This window comes from Sebastes fasciatus, chromosome 13, assembly GCF_043250625.1.
Source record: "Sebastes fasciatus isolate fSebFas1 chromosome 13, fSebFas1.pri, whole genome shotgun sequence".
In the NCBI taxonomy this organism is placed as follows: Eukaryota; Metazoa; Chordata; class Actinopteri; order Perciformes; family Sebastidae; genus Sebastes; species Sebastes fasciatus.
Window position 1 is genome coordinate 26,030,655 of NC_133807.1, and position 15,193 is coordinate 26,045,847.

The 15,193-nt window shown below is 43.2% G+C and overlaps 1 protein-coding gene across 8 annotated transcripts in view; it reads right to left on the bottom strand.

Moving 5' to 3' along the window:
- Positions 1 to 730: 730 nt before the first annotated feature.
- arhgap44a (Rho GTPase activating protein 44a) overlaps positions 731 to 15,193 on the bottom strand; it is a 33,397-nt gene continuing 18,934 nt past the window's right edge. For 2 of the 8 annotated variants that reach the window (XM_074656523.1, XM_074656522.1), the window contains exons 11-22: positions 14,734 to 14,845; positions 14,136 to 14,217; positions 13,879 to 13,959; positions 12,814 to 12,927; positions 12,640 to 12,731; positions 11,790 to 11,973; positions 10,075 to 10,092; positions 9,780 to 9,968; positions 8,129 to 8,641; positions 6,003 to 6,148; positions 5,504 to 5,905; positions 731 to 3,812 (exon numbers count right to left, since the gene is read on the bottom strand). In XM_074656523.1, the coding sequence (XP_074512624.1) occupies positions 3,658 to 3,812; positions 5,504 to 5,905; positions 6,003 to 6,148; positions 8,129 to 8,641; positions 9,780 to 9,968; positions 10,075 to 10,092; positions 11,790 to 11,973; positions 12,640 to 12,731; positions 12,814 to 12,927; positions 13,879 to 13,959; positions 14,136 to 14,217; positions 14,734 to 14,845 (2,088 nt within the window). In that variant the 3' untranslated portion in view covers positions 731 to 3,657. Of the gene's footprint in view, positions 3,813 to 4,840; positions 4,893 to 5,297; positions 5,906 to 6,002; positions 6,149 to 8,128; positions 8,642 to 9,779; positions 9,969 to 10,074; positions 10,093 to 11,789; positions 11,974 to 12,639; positions 12,732 to 12,813; positions 12,928 to 13,878; positions 13,960 to 14,135; positions 14,218 to 14,733; positions 14,846 to 15,193 lie in introns of those variants that run through there. The other 6 variants (XM_074656527.1, XM_074656525.1, XM_074656526.1 and 3 more) reach the window with 6 other exon arrangements.

Here is a 15,193-nt window from a genome sequence, read left to right on the forward strand (position 1 = left end):
CGGAACCGAACTCTCTGGACTCCGCTTTAGCTCCGCTCTAACTTGCTTTGTGTGAGGGCGTGCCAAACTAGCCGCTAAGCAGGTATTATGTAAATTTGTTACTTGGTGACATCACCACGTTACGGAAGAAAAGGCGGGACTTCAAGCAAGGCGTTTCAGGCAGTTCCGGATTAGTGTTTCTGTGGGGGAGAGTAACTCCCTTTGACGTGGACTTTGGGCTTTGTAACTTTGCAGACCTTTTACCTGCACAAACATACTATAACACACCAAAGGAAAGGGGGAAAAAACACAAAAGGATAATAGGTCCTCTTTAAGTAAAAGTACTCCATTACAAGTTAAAGTCCTGAATCCTAAAAGTAAAGAAGTTTTAGCAAAATGTACTTACCATCAAAGTAAAAGTACTGGTTCGGCTGTAAAATGTTCCCTGTGACTGATATATTATGATATATGATATTATTAGATTGTTAATACAGATAAAGCAACACATAAACAGCATTAAGTGCAGTACTTGAGTAAATATACTTAGTTACATTCCACCACTGGATAAATATAGTGGATTAAAATTGCAATATTTTTCTAAATCTAGCACAGCAGAAGTGGCAGAAAATACTCTAGTAAAGTATAAATACCTATATGTAACACTTCTGTCACTGGGATCATCAAGTGTCCAATTTGAAACAGACATTTTTTTCCAGAACAAGACAGTGAAATAAAACCCACATGAACCAGGTGAGATTATTAAAAATGTAGAGTTTAATATATATATTTATTTCTGACATTCTGATAAGGATTGCAGGTAGGCTTCACAGTACACACTGTGTTCCACTTGATATGCTAAGCAGAGGAGGGAGGGGTGGGCATGGTGGGCTTGACAAGCGGCAGGTTTTCATTTGTACACTAGTAGTGAAAGCAGAAGGAGGCAGTACATCCACAGGCAACATCCACTCCTCTACCGTATTGCTCAAAACCCCACGAAAGGACCATTTTTTATTGTGATCCACATTCTGTAGAGTCCACTTTACCCCTCTTACAATCCCTAAAAAGACAGTGATTGACACAAAACGTGGATTATCAAAAGACTATCTAAGCGCATGCATGACACTTTTTCAGATTTTTTTTCTCATTTAAAATCCCCCCCACAAAATGTAAACAAATTGAGCTTTGCTTCAGACCAACATACTTGGTTGTGAGGTGAGTTAAGAAACGTAGGTCTACAGTAGTTAAAATGCTTGATAAAACTATATAACAGTGTACCATTTGGTGGCTCCTATGAATATGCTCTTGAAAAGTTACTGGCAAAAATTAGATATGTTATGAAATTATGACTTCTTTTTCAGGGGAGGGTACAGATGTTTTTTTCTTCTTTTCAGCAGCATAATAATCACACCTAGAATGAATGAATGCATGCTTTTAGGTGGCTGTAAGTTCCAGTTATGATGCACAAAAGCATTACAGTAATACTGCCCTGCACTGATAATAATACATGCCAACAGGCCCCAATTAACCTTCATCCAAACACAAGCTCTCATTTATTCAGCTATTACAAAATCAGGTAGCCTACCTACCGTTTGAAGTCACATTCAGTCTGCACACAGAGATAGAGATACCCCTGCCTCCTCGTATAAACTTATGGATCCAGCACAGAAAATAAAACCTCTAGTACACATTAATTATGCCTATAGTTCCAAAATAACAACCAGAGTGAGAGGGCACTTGCAAATTGTTGTCATATAATCACCACAACTATCAATATAATTATCAACACCACCAAAATCTTCATAGAGAACACACACGGAGGCATACCATTGATCACTTTTGGAGAAAGGTTAATCATTTTGTCACATAAAACAAACTGAAAAAAAAAGAAATTAAATTGCTTTGCAATAAAAATTAATGGCTTTTTTTCTGTAGGTTTGGGAAGGGGGCGACTTTGACCACTTTTTTTTGGACTGAGGTGGATCAGTAAACACTGTAATTGCACTTTAATTGACAAAATTATAGTCCATTTTATATGGGATTAAAAAAAGTGACACTGCAGCATCTGCTATCGGATGAACTTCCTCTGATTAATTGTCCTGCGGTGAGAATAACAAAGGACACAATTATTTTCAACTTTGCAGGTGTGCCACGTTTGACTGCGCATCCGCTTTTCTAATTCAATATTTTTCAGTCAGTCCAGCAATATAGGCTTAGGACTGCATTTATCCTCATTATGAATTAATTCAATGGTCCGAAAGGGCTAAAAGTAATCTAATTATTTACACAGGAATCTATTAAACAGCTGATTAAAAAGAAAAAGAAGGAAAAACACAGGGCACCGTTGTGCAACTCATTAGTGCTCGAGCATGTTTGAAGCCAAAGCTCAGGAGACAGAGTTAGAAAAAACACAATTGATTTCTAGCAGAAACAAAATTCTGCATTTCTGCTGCAGCATCATTGTTACCTGGTGTCATTTAAAGTGAAACATCATGAATCTACAGTGAAACCTGTTCATCGTGTGCAGGGACAAAAATAACAGCAACTTTTTTAAATCATTACATTTTCTACACATGATAAATATCAGCACATATATTATTATTATTATTATATATATTCAAGATATGCATTTTACATATACTTTTCCTCTCAGATTTATATACATCAATTTATGTACAGTCTTTGTATTTATTTACACTAGGGGTCAAAGGTCACTGAACCTGAAGCACTTGAAACAAGGTTTTAAGAGAGAGAATCATACGAACCTAAAGGCAGTGTAGTCATCCATCCGTTATCATCAAACTGTAACAGCACGTGGGCGGTCTAAATTTACTCTCCAAGGACAACGACAACAGAAAAACACTCACACGAAATAAAACACTGCCACTCTGAGGCCCTTGATTCGAAGCAGTTTGTTCATAATTGGCTTGTCATGCAAACACATCGTGGTGCTTTCGTCAAAAAAAGAAAATAATTTACAGTAACATTCTTCTCATACTGTGCTGGTATAAAGTGAGTTTAAAGTGAGCTTACCTGTATGAAGGTAAATGTCAGATAAAGAGTTGTAATATGTGATAGAAGAGGGGAAGTAAAGACTGGGTGTGACGATAAGAAGTAAACTGCATTTCATCCCGCATGCAACACCTGTCTGTCTACGGCTCAGCATGTCCCTAATGTGCACAAAGCTTCAATACCCTGTGAGCAATATAACAAGACCACTCTCTCTGTTTCACCCTGAGGATGCTCCTAACCACGTCAGGCTCTGAGTTTCCCTTACCAAAAGTTGCACAACTTGTGAATATCATATTGCAATTTGATTGCATGTTCTAATAAGGCAAAAAGAAAAAAAAATTCACAGAAATACAGACCACTGCATCAAACAACAAAGATGAACAAAGCAAAGCGAAAAAAAAATAAAATCTTTTAATGTCATCCAGTCTTTCCTCTTAAAGGCAACTGTTCCTCCACTATGGCATTTTGGTGTTTTTTTTTGTCACATTTATGTACTAGCGAGCAATTGCAAGAGATGAGTTTCTTTGCAGCCTGTAGCAGATGAGTTCTGGTTTCAGGTGGGCATTGGTGAGGCCAATTGGTGTTTCCGTCAGGCCTTGGTGGCGACAGTTAAAGAGTATGTACAGCCACGGGGGTGCTGGTAAGCTGTGATGCCTTTAGGGTCATAGGTCATAGAGTGGTGCTCTGTGGCTCCTCCTCAGGCACAGCGTCCCCCTCCGGAGAGTCTGCCACTGCCAAGGACCTCCTGCAAGGGACACCGCTGAACTCATCGATGAGGCTGTCCAGATTGACATTGATGGAGGGGATTTCATAATTGAAGATATCTAATGGTGAGCATGGCGGGAGAGGTGAGTGTGGTGAGCAGAATGGTGGAAATGGAAATGATGAGCAGGAGGAAGAGGAGGAGGAGGAGGAGAGGGCATATGATGATGATAATGAGGTGTAAAAAACGGAAGAGAGCAGAAATAATATTAATCGTTTTGAGTCTGAACTCAATGGTAAGTGGCATATGGTGATCCTGATTAAAGTAATCAGTGGATTTACATGTGCTTCACATTCTACACAGGGATGTTCTCAGTGTGTCACACCTGAAGGAGCGACTATAGTGTGGTATGTCACAGCTTTTTTTGTGTCTTTTGAGACAACAACAACAGATATTTTCAGATAAAACAGGTCAAAATGACTGCACATTGACACATTACTGTACACAACAATGGTCGGGTAAACCAACACAGAGGCAACAAGATGTGTGTGGAACTCTGTGGAGAAAAAAAATGGCACCAAGACACCAAGTGGGCTTGAAGTTAACGATGGAAATCTCATGAGGACCGGATATTAGCTCTAAATATTCTCTAATGTGCTGCTGCATTTACTGAAAGCAGCAGGTCCAAGCAGAGACTGGTGACTATACTCCTGTGTAGGAATGGGATGGAGCGTGGCGGTGTAGTAAGAGGGAGCAGAGGTTATAAAAAAGCGATGAACCTGCCAGAGGAGGGTTACCTGTGGCGCCCCGATACCGGTGGCAGGCGCGTTAGAGTGGGGGGATGTCTGCTGGCATTGGGCTGGGAATGGGGCAACGAAAGGAGGAGGGGCTTTAAGATGGACCTTTGTAAGCGACGGCGTCTGCAATGTGAGCGCAGTGTGGTGCACTCTGGGAAGTCCTTAAGCCATGCATTATCGTTGAACTGCAACACCGTGCATAGAGTCAATAATGTCAAGAGTAAATATGGAATATCTTCTAATTGAGAGCTATGTATGTTTGAGGCAGGCTGCAGGAGACCCCAGAGGCAGCCACAGCACGAGGCCAGGCAGTGAGATGGAGCGCATGGGGGGCGGGGACGGTCTGGCTTACCCTAAAAGTCCCCCTCACACTTAGCCCACACTGAATCCCTGGCCTCACACAGCTGCAGGGTACACAATAGTAGCAGGGGAGGGGACAAGAGAATGATAAATATAGCAAAGTGACAGAATGATTGGTATATAATGACAGAACACCTCATCATCAGAACATCATAGTGTAGATATAATGTGGGGTTTTTGTTCTGGCTAGGTTTCCACGCCTGCTAGAGAGACTGGACCGGTGCGTAAGCCTCTGACCTACCTCTGCCGAGTGAGGGTCTGGGTAACACAGATAAACAGAGAGCACATGATGAATCTAATGGCAACTTCCATACAAGCAGGACGAGCTATGCTTCTCTGATGTTTCCACACATTACCCAGAAACATCATCACATAACACAAGCAATGGGTACATAGGTCAGTCAAGGAGCTCGCTACAGTAATATTTACATAATTCTCAGGCATCTGTGTCTAAAAGGCAACTTTTATTCATTCAGACATTCGTTTGGGAACAGTCAATAAAGGGGATTTTATTTTTTTATATCTACAAGTCCTACTGAGTCCTAAACTCGTCCGCCGTCTCCGTTGGACAGAGCCACAGCGAGTCTGAGAGAAGGCCGCTGCAGCCCCACCTGTGGTGGCGGAGGGGGTGTTGTTGCCAAGGGCTGATGTTTACCTGTAGACATGCTCTCCCCGGGAGACAGTCCATCCAGGAGGCCCTGCTCCAGGGGCTGGGGGACTGGGGCCATGGCCGAACCAATGAACCCAGGGGGGGCTGTGGGCGGCTGAGGAGGGGGCAGGCTGGGTCTCTGCCTGGGCTTAGGGGCGGGCCGCGACTTGGTGAGCGTTCCGGTCAGGGAGGGCGGGGACGAAAGGGAGTGGGGCGCCCCTAATGGGGTCTGCCCGGGGGAGGATGGGGGCACTTGCCCAGGAGGGCAGACCAGTCCATAAGGGGAGGGAGTGCTAGGAGGTGTGGGGGACAGGCTGACCGGTGACGGCTGACCTGTGGACTGGTCGGACATCCCGCAAGACTGGCTGTAGGGGACCTTGGGAGGCACAGGGGCCAACTTCTTGGAACCTGGAGACACACAACACAGTCACATTAGTCTCCTGGTAAAAATTAAAACACATCCTCTTAAACTGAAGCTCAGATTGAGACTGAGAGAGGTGCTGACCTTTGCGCAGGGTGTGTGGACTGTGCTCTGTGGAGTGGGGGGACTGGCTACTGCTCTGAGGACTACAGCTGGGGGGGACTGTGGGACCTGCCACCTGGATGCCTTTGTGTCCAATTACAGGGGAGAGCTCTTTACTCTTCAATGAACTGCAAAAGACAAGAAGACATTAGTGTGTGAATAAAACCAGATATAGTATGTTTGTTAACTGTCAGTATACATCATGTGCATTACCTCAGTGCCACCACCACCACCATCATCATCATCATCATCACCACTTATATGTGTTTCACCTTATTTAAGTCCAGTGTCACAAATATTAACCAGAAAATGATGTCAAACAAGGATACATCAAAGTAAGCAGTGTGTTTGGCGGTGTCACGTCTTTTTAAACACCTCTTATTTAACAGTTTTAGACACAAAGGGTGCACATAAGTCCTTAAAACTACAACAAAGATGACGGAGCATCTAGTGTTGAGTTTGTGATGTTTTTGTCTTTTTCGTTGATCAAACTGTCATTAACAAATCAGGGATTCTGAATGGAATTTTTTTTATTCAAATAATGAAGTTAGATGGCATTGGCATCCAGATGGATATAATAATGATGCACTGATTATAAAAAAAAGCACATTTTAGTTTTAATAGAATAAAAAAGGGAGGTAAAAAAGAAGAAGCTTCCAGGCATGTTTTTCAGAACACCAGGAAATTGGGTCAATTTTTCATGTTGTTTTCTGACATAGATATTTATATATAAAAATCAAAACCTTGAATTCCTTTCCTCCCTGTAGATACAGCTGCTTATAATGATCTAAAAAAATGAAGTTGAGAGTCTCAACTTCAGCCCAGCTGGGATCTCTCACAAGATTTCACACTGGATTCCTGATCAAAACGCCGCTGAGCTGAACAGAAGGTGTACATATTTGTATGCAGCAACAAAAGAGGTAGCATGAATGCTTCTTTGGGCAAAAAAACTCCTCAATTTACTTCAGTTTTTATTCCTAACAGACAGTAGTGAGGATGCACAGAAAATAGAGTAGAGATGCTGCATGTAACAAGATATGAGCAAGTAAATCTAAACCTACTTTAATGTACTGTAATCATAGAACAACCAATAGAGTGCACTTAATCAAGGACCCCCCTTATACATCTCTTCTTCGTGGATCAGTTAGTTTACTAATGGACTGTATGAACAGATTAATTAGCTGATCTTGTTTGATGGAAACCCCTAAATATATTTTATATTTACTAAGATCAGCATTAACTATCTCTTAGCAAATTGTGTTATAAGTCATCAGTAATGGGAATTTGATATACTGTGTGTTTTTCTGTAGTCTCTTCTCACTGTAAGATAATTAATGTCTGGAATGAGGATAATACTCAATAATATAGACAAGTATAGTCGCAAAACTCATATGAACTCACACCCACAAAGAGCGCAGATACTGCAGTACAGTATTCACACATTTTGGATTATATGACATCTAATTAACTGCAATCTCCTGCAGTCTCTTTGAGCCGTCTTTTCCCCAAAATAATCCATCTGGATGGGAAGTCATGGAGCTATCAAATCACAAGAGGGAGCGTTATCAAGTCGAGCTTGTTCTTATCGCCGACAAAGATTTGCTGCAATGATTCACACTGTCCTGTGTGGTTGTAACACCACAGACTTATGAGTCAGGAAACTGCCACAGTCACTCTGTACAAACTCAGCACTTTGGGACAAGCTGGAAGATGCTTATACACGGTGCTACATTACTAACCTTAAAAATCTTTAACTTTTTCCTTCAGCTGGTTAGTAAAAAAATTGCTGCAAACTGTAGAATAAATACATTCATATGCTTTTTGATAGCCATATGCAGCCTCGTCCATGTATTTATCGTCTACTCAATACCAGCATGAAACCGAGCGCTATATAAGCCAGTAACATCCTTTGTTGCTAGGCAACCCCCATGAGAGGCATCCCTCGACAACCTGAATGTTACAGAATCTGAGGTATGTAATTTGAAGGGGGAGGAGGAGGAGAGAAAAAAAAGCAAAAAGCAAATATGAGCCAGCGAGCTGGAGGAGAGGAGAGATACAGATGCCACTCTGTGATGCATCCATAGTGGCCGTGGGTGTGTTGTATTTACCTAGTCAGCCTGGGGGGTCCTCTCTCTCGGGCACATGGGCAGGCAGCCCACGGCGGGGGCGGGGGCGCGGACGAAGGGAGGCTAGGGGGGTTGCCAAGGGACTGGTCGTGGCGGGATAGTACCAAGGGGGTTTTGATGTAGAGTGGTGAAGCATTAGTGTCTGGCGGGGGAGCATGCGACATGTCACCAGGCGGGCTGTGCTTGGGGAAATGCAGACAGCTGGGCTTGGGGTTCGAATTGATGTCAAGTGACGAGGAGGAGGAGGAGGAAGAGGAGGAAGGGGGCGGGGCGGGGGGAGTGAAGCCAGACCAGCGCAGCGGGGGCGGGGGAGAGGCGGGGGGCTGGGACTCTGGACCCGGTGCCACGGGGCGAGCGCAGGGCGGGGGTTTGGGGTAGAAGAGGTGCGGGGCGACGTGGCACGAGGAGATGGGGTAAGGGGGGGGCGGCCGGTCCTCCCCTGGGGGTGGGTGGGCATGAGAGGTGTCCGGCCGATTGGGCGACACGTTGTCTGAGCTGTAGATATTAAGAGAATAAACAGCACAAGAGAAACAGCTCTAGTGATTGAACAGGGAGACGCATGGGAGCGATATAGGATAAGCTGTTTGGATGATTAGGGTGTTAGTGTGTTAGTTGGTCCGTAGCCAAAAACAGAAGAGAAAAAAAAATTGCATTTTAGGGTGGGCGGTGGGCACCAAGCTTAGCACACAGTCAGCTTAGTGCAAATACAAAGACAAGCACAAAGAAACAGCAAAGGAAAAGAAAGTTTATTGCCAAAGGAAAAGAGTGTGTAGGACTCCCTCTGTGATCACCTTGTGTCTGCACACTGCATGGAGCTGTGAGGATCTGTCTCTGGAGCCAAAGTGCTGGTCTGCACGCTTACAATATTATCAAGCTGATGACTGACTATCTCCTCTCTGATGCTGCATATGGAAACCCTATCTGCCCTTATCCTCCAGTATATGACTTGTTTGCATTGCAGGTCCTGCAGTCAGCCCAGGGCAGCGTGAAACAGACACAAAACCCTTTCATCGGCTGAAAGAGCCACAGGAGAGGAGGGGAAAGCCAGCCAAGCCAGAAAGAAGCCATATTATTATTATCTTGTCTGCCACACAGGCAGAGCAGCGACCATGAGGTGATTATTCATGTTTAACTATGATAATCATACGCAAAAAAATAAATAAAAATGGTGAAATCAGTTGGAGTGTCAACAGAAAAGGAAATAATTCACGACCAAAGCTGAGAAAGCCAAGCCACAACAATGGGATATTGGAAATATTAGCATGCTCGCAAAGGACTTGCAGGTTGAAGCTTAGTGGCATGTACAGAAACAAAACTTCCATACAGTATTTGGACTAAAACCCTTCAGAGTTAGAGTCAAAAAATTTCATTATCCTTTTGTGAATTTTACCCACAATGACATGAACCTGACAAATCATGTGGAGAGTGAGAAATCATAATAATAACAGAATGAGACATGAAGGCGTTGACACTAAAAACAACATGGAGCAGTTGCAAATGAATGGGATTAAAACAGCCAAGATCACACAGAGCAGAGAAAGTTGATGATGATGATGATGGCGATGGCAGTAAAAATGAACAGGAGTGGATGCGTGAGGAAGAGGGAGGGGACAGCGTCTCCACTGTGACTTACCAAACCCTCTCTCCAGGTGGCGGTGTCGCGGACGGCGAGGTGGCAAGCTCTCCGGGCTGCTCTGGGATGAGAGTGTCCGCTGGAGAACCGGGGCCTTGCATGCCCGGAGGAGTGGAGGAGGTCTTGCGCGCCAGCGTGGCTGAGCCCTTACGAGACACCCAGGAGGTGTCCATAACCCGGACGCCCATACTGGAGACGAAACACACATATCCAGAGTCATAAATATTGATGAAGAAAGATGTGAGTGGAGGGTGGTAAGGAAAGAAGAAGGGGAAAAATAGGCATGATACGGTACCTTTGTATCTTCCTAATGCTGCGTTAGTAAGGGGAAGAGAGGCAAAAGGGATATGAGGTCAGAAGTAATGCAGACAGGTTCACAACAGTACACTGTATATGATGATGGGGAGATGAGATCCATAGAGGAAGGTAAGAGTAGAGAGGTGAGAGGATGTCAGGCCACATAACCAGCCCGCACTTATCTACTGAGGGCCAATTGACCTTTCTTAAGTCCCGCCCCCTTTCGCTCTGTTCTCCAATAACAGTTGAGCAAGCTTGTACCCGGCAGAGCCTCAGTCAACTTCCTGTTATACTTAGATATGCTACGTCTGTTCAAAGGTAACATTACTATATACTGTAATATAGTTCAACATACTTTTGTGTGAATAAACAGTAGTATGTTTCTTTTCGGACGCGCTGAGCAGTAATTTACGTTGGATGCCGGATGGAGGTGTGTAACCATGGTAACCTGTACCAACCTCATGTGACCAAATCGACGATTTGTGAGAATCGAAGTCTGAACTAATTCAAAATATATATTACGCCTAGCAAAGGGAAATCTTATACTTGCAGTTAAATTGAAGCGTTATCGATGTTACAGAGCTGTCCGTCAACGTCCGTTATGAACGTTGTCATCACTACCGCATTGCATTGTGGGATAATTATGCTGCCGTAGCGACCAGCATTTGCATATTGTAATATTTCACCGGATTTAGTATGCAATTTGTGTTTCGGACGGACACTAAAATATCGGATATAGGTTGGTAGCTGACATATTTTTAAAAGTACATGAATTATCGTTAGCCAGAAAAGATCCAGGCTAGCGTTCCTCTGTTCCTGAAGTAACTTTTGGTGTTATTTATTTGAATATACACAACGTCAAGCATCCCGACTGGAAAAGTCCAAGTCCTTGCTGTCAGCTTCTTGAAGCTATATTGCCTGACACCCAGAAACTATGTTCTAAACAGAACATCCATGAACCACACAGCCGGTTTCTCAAAGCTTTTCCGACCTAGCAACAGTAACTAAGGAGAGCTGGACAAAAGGATCGTCCAATTAAAGACTTGTTTTTTGTAATTAAACCTGTCTGCTCTTAGAAACGCACAAACACACAGACAGAGCGTTATCCCAGGCTGCTCATTACTCTAAACAGATAAAAGCTATTTTCTATCCCCCCTGTATTGATAGCTGCTGATTATGGGATGCAGAAGATTTAGATCAATGCCTATACTATTACAGCCTTTTCCCTTAATTTGGCGGGGGTGTATTTTGGTGTCAGTTCTAATTCTGCCAGTGATTTTCCACCAGCTGGATGAATGACTCAGGCCAGGTGACGTGCTAGCCAGACTGTGAAGGAGGAGCAGGGTGTGGGAGGATGGGGAGATAGCACTGGAGAAAGATTTCCTGATAAAAAAAGAAGGTAACCAGCAGCCCTTCATCGGAGACCCGTTGCCATAGAGACAATGCCACTCAAGGCGATTCAGCCCCACGTATTCAAATGAGACTCTCTTCCCCTGATGAATCAGGATAATACGGGTTGTATGTGCTGGAACTATTGACAGGAGGGTCTAGAGCGGAAAACTTTAGTGCTTTTTGTGCTTGTGCTGCCCGTCTCAAATATAAGAATTAAATATCAGATGCCTGAGAGGAGGCGTGGGTGGCGACGAGAGAGAAAAGAGAGTGAGAGAAAGAGAGTGAGATGTGGGCAGCAGAAAGATGCACTTGGCATCATACCCATCCTTCTTGTAAAACTCCAGCATCATGTTGTCAGTGGCGACGCTCAGCGGGCGTCGGCTCTGGTCGTGCTGCTGCTTGCGTTCGCATTGCTCCATGTCCGGTGAGGGCATGGAGCTGTAGTTGGAGTTGTGGTTGGTGTGGATCGGGCTGCCGTAGCTGCCCGTCAAGTTGAACTCAATATCTGAGGGAGAAGGAGACACACCATGATGTTATGTGTTGTCCTACTCACCAAATACATTACTATAATGGTGCATAATTTAATGCTTATTTCAGAGAGAGTAAGATTGTGCTTTATTGCATTTTACTCCACAGAGTAACAAAATATGAACAGGAATATAACTAGAAAAATCGCTGGTGTACATCTTATTGTAACTCCACACTGTATATGAGACATGTGCAAACAGGAAGTGGTCCATTATAGCGAGCAAACAGCAAACGCAGCATGAACTGCTGCCCTAAGTTGGGTGTTACATGATGCTGCAGCTCAGATACCATGATGTGTACAGCACTCATCAACAGTTTATTATGCTTCATGTATGTTGTTGTGTTACAGCTGGTTTGTTGTACGGCTGTATGGTGTATTTTGGTGCAGGATCACAAGGTATCATCATATGCATAGGGCTGAGCAACAGGAATTAATTAAGTATATTAATATCTTACCAAGTTTTTCACTAATTGTTCTGAAAAACTGCTTTAATTTGTTAATTTGGATTGGCAAAGTTATGGGTCATATCCTACAGTGTTTCTTTTAAAATCCCATTATATAATTACAATGATTGAAGATCAAGAAAAATAGATATGGTGCCCATCCTGACTGTAATATTACATACATAGTATGTGATCCCACCTCCAGGGAAGAACCAGTCAGCATGCTGGATGATGGGCTCAATGATGCCAACAATCTGCAGGGACAGCGTCGTCATCATCTCCGTCATGTTCCTGGAGAGAAGAGAGAGAACTGAACTGCAGTATAACCCTTCTATGATAGGTTTAAGGAAAGAACAAATAAATAAATACATACGGTTCAGTGTGCGTCCAAAGCAAGTTAGGGCCGAGAACAATCGCCATGTTACCGGGAGTCATCTTGTTTGAGTCTTGGTAGTCGCTTAGCTTAGCTAAGAATTTGGTTAGATATCTGTGGGATTTAAATAAAAGAGTGGATTTTATACCTTATTTATTCCTTTTTGTTAGACATGTTAAGCTACTAGGGATACAAAACCGAACTGTTCAATGACGTATAAACCAAAAGGTGGGCTTGTTGAACTGCACCACTATTAATTACAGGCCTGCAAAATTATCTGAGGAGGTGACAGAGACATAGCAGAGGAAATTATCTGAACATAGGCCAGCTTGACCATTACGTAGCCTGCATCATTTCATGTATAAAATCTGTGTTTTGGCTTCGTATAACATAGAAAGGCAGAAGAGCCTTAAACTTGCATTCTTTCTAATAGCCAGCAGGGGGCGACTCCTCTGGTTGCAAAAAGAAGTCAGATTGTATAGAAGTCTATGAGAAAATGAGCCTACTTCTCACTTGATTTATTACCTCAGTAAACATTGTAAACATGAGTTTATGGTCTCAATCGCTAGTTTCAAGTCTTCTTCAATACAGCATGATGTTCATTTAGTAAATTATGGTCCCATTTAGAGTCAAATAGACCATAAAGCAGGGGATGCTTTAGGACGTGGCTAACTAGTGATTGACTGGTCGCTACCATGGCGTTGTCCGGTACTTTAACTCTTTCACAGTGTGTTTTCAGTTCATGAAAGTTAATTGTAACATTTTGGTCGTCCAAAAATGTCTTATTCAGAGTTCATTTGTATTTAGCTCCATCCTCTCGTATCACTTCTGGTTGCAAAAAAACAACATGGCAACGGGCAAAATGCCGAATTCAAGGCTTCAGGACAGCAGTCCACAAACCAATGGGTGACGTCACGGTGACTATGTCCACTTCTTATATACAGACTATGATGGAAACATCCATCCATCCATTATCTGTAACTGCTTATCCTATTCAGGGTCGTGAGATGATGGGAACATTGTATGTACAAATGTTAGGACAGAAAATGAGGGAGAGCGACTGACCTGAAATTGTTCAAGTTGTCTGTGGGGAGTTTTTCACACACTGCCATTAAGGCTTGTAGTCTCTTGTCCATATCTGGAAGGCTGGGGGAATAAAAAACAAAACACCGTGGTTTACTCTTGCTCCATTTCTTCATAAATGTCACCATTTTTCATTTTGGCAGTTAAGAACCCCTTTTGTAAAGACTTTGGACTATTTTCTGTTTTTCATCCAGGCCAATGGCATAATTGAAGAAAATGCATTTAATGAGAAAACTCACTTGGAGGCCAGAATCCATTCATCATAAAGTTCAGTGGTCATCAGTGGCTCAGGGAGCTCACGGAGGTATGATTTCAGAGCCCCTGTGGGTGAGAAAAACAGGGAGATAGAGAGAGAGAGAGAGAGAGTAAAAAACTGGTTTGCTTCTTTAGAGGAGAGGAGGGCTGTTGTCTCTCTTCAGAGTACAGGCGAGGCCATGCCCCATATCTCCACTCCCCTCCAGCAGGCCCTCGCGGCTAGCTGCAGCTGCCAGATTCAGATCGCTCAACACAGATTTCATGCTAATGTGTGAAATGCGCAGCACTATCAGAACAGAAAGCCTTCAGGAAAAGAGCACTGAGGGCAGAGCTGATGAAGACGGCGCTATGCTCGCCCCACGAAGAACAACATATTCTGCCAACTATGTCCAAAATCAATCTGAAATCTTTTGTACGGCACAAATAACCTCTCCATTTCCACATCATAAAAACTGGCAGATGTTGAGTAAAAATAATTTCCTTTAACATAGGACAGTTTTCATCCTGACTTACAATGACAGTGTAGGGGTAGTTGTTATGGAAATGGGCTTTGAACAAGGCATTCGTGTGGGTGTAGTTCACCTGCGATGGCGTGTGGGTCGGAGGAGTACTCCTGCACATCCAGAACTCCACAGTCCAGGGACGCTTTCAGCTTCTTCAGTTTGGAGGCTGACGGAGCCACTCTGAAGAGGCCCTGCAGCCCACACACAGGAACACACACATATAATCATGTGTAATTATCACATCTAACATGATGCCGTGCTAAAGTAATAGCCTCCACTGTTGTGCACTTGACATTGGTTGATGATAAATAACACAGCAACAAACTGGTGGCTTTACATGTCCATTAATATATTAATATATCACTGTCAACCATGTTCCAAAGCACACTGTGAGATTTTAATTGGTCTAATTACCACAAACACCATCGTAAAGTTGAGTAGTAACCTCGATTTCACAGCCATGTTTCCTGTTGCAAAGACGTTGCTACATGTCCTTTCTCTCCTTCCTCAGTTTAATTTAATTTTAATTTAAAGGTCAA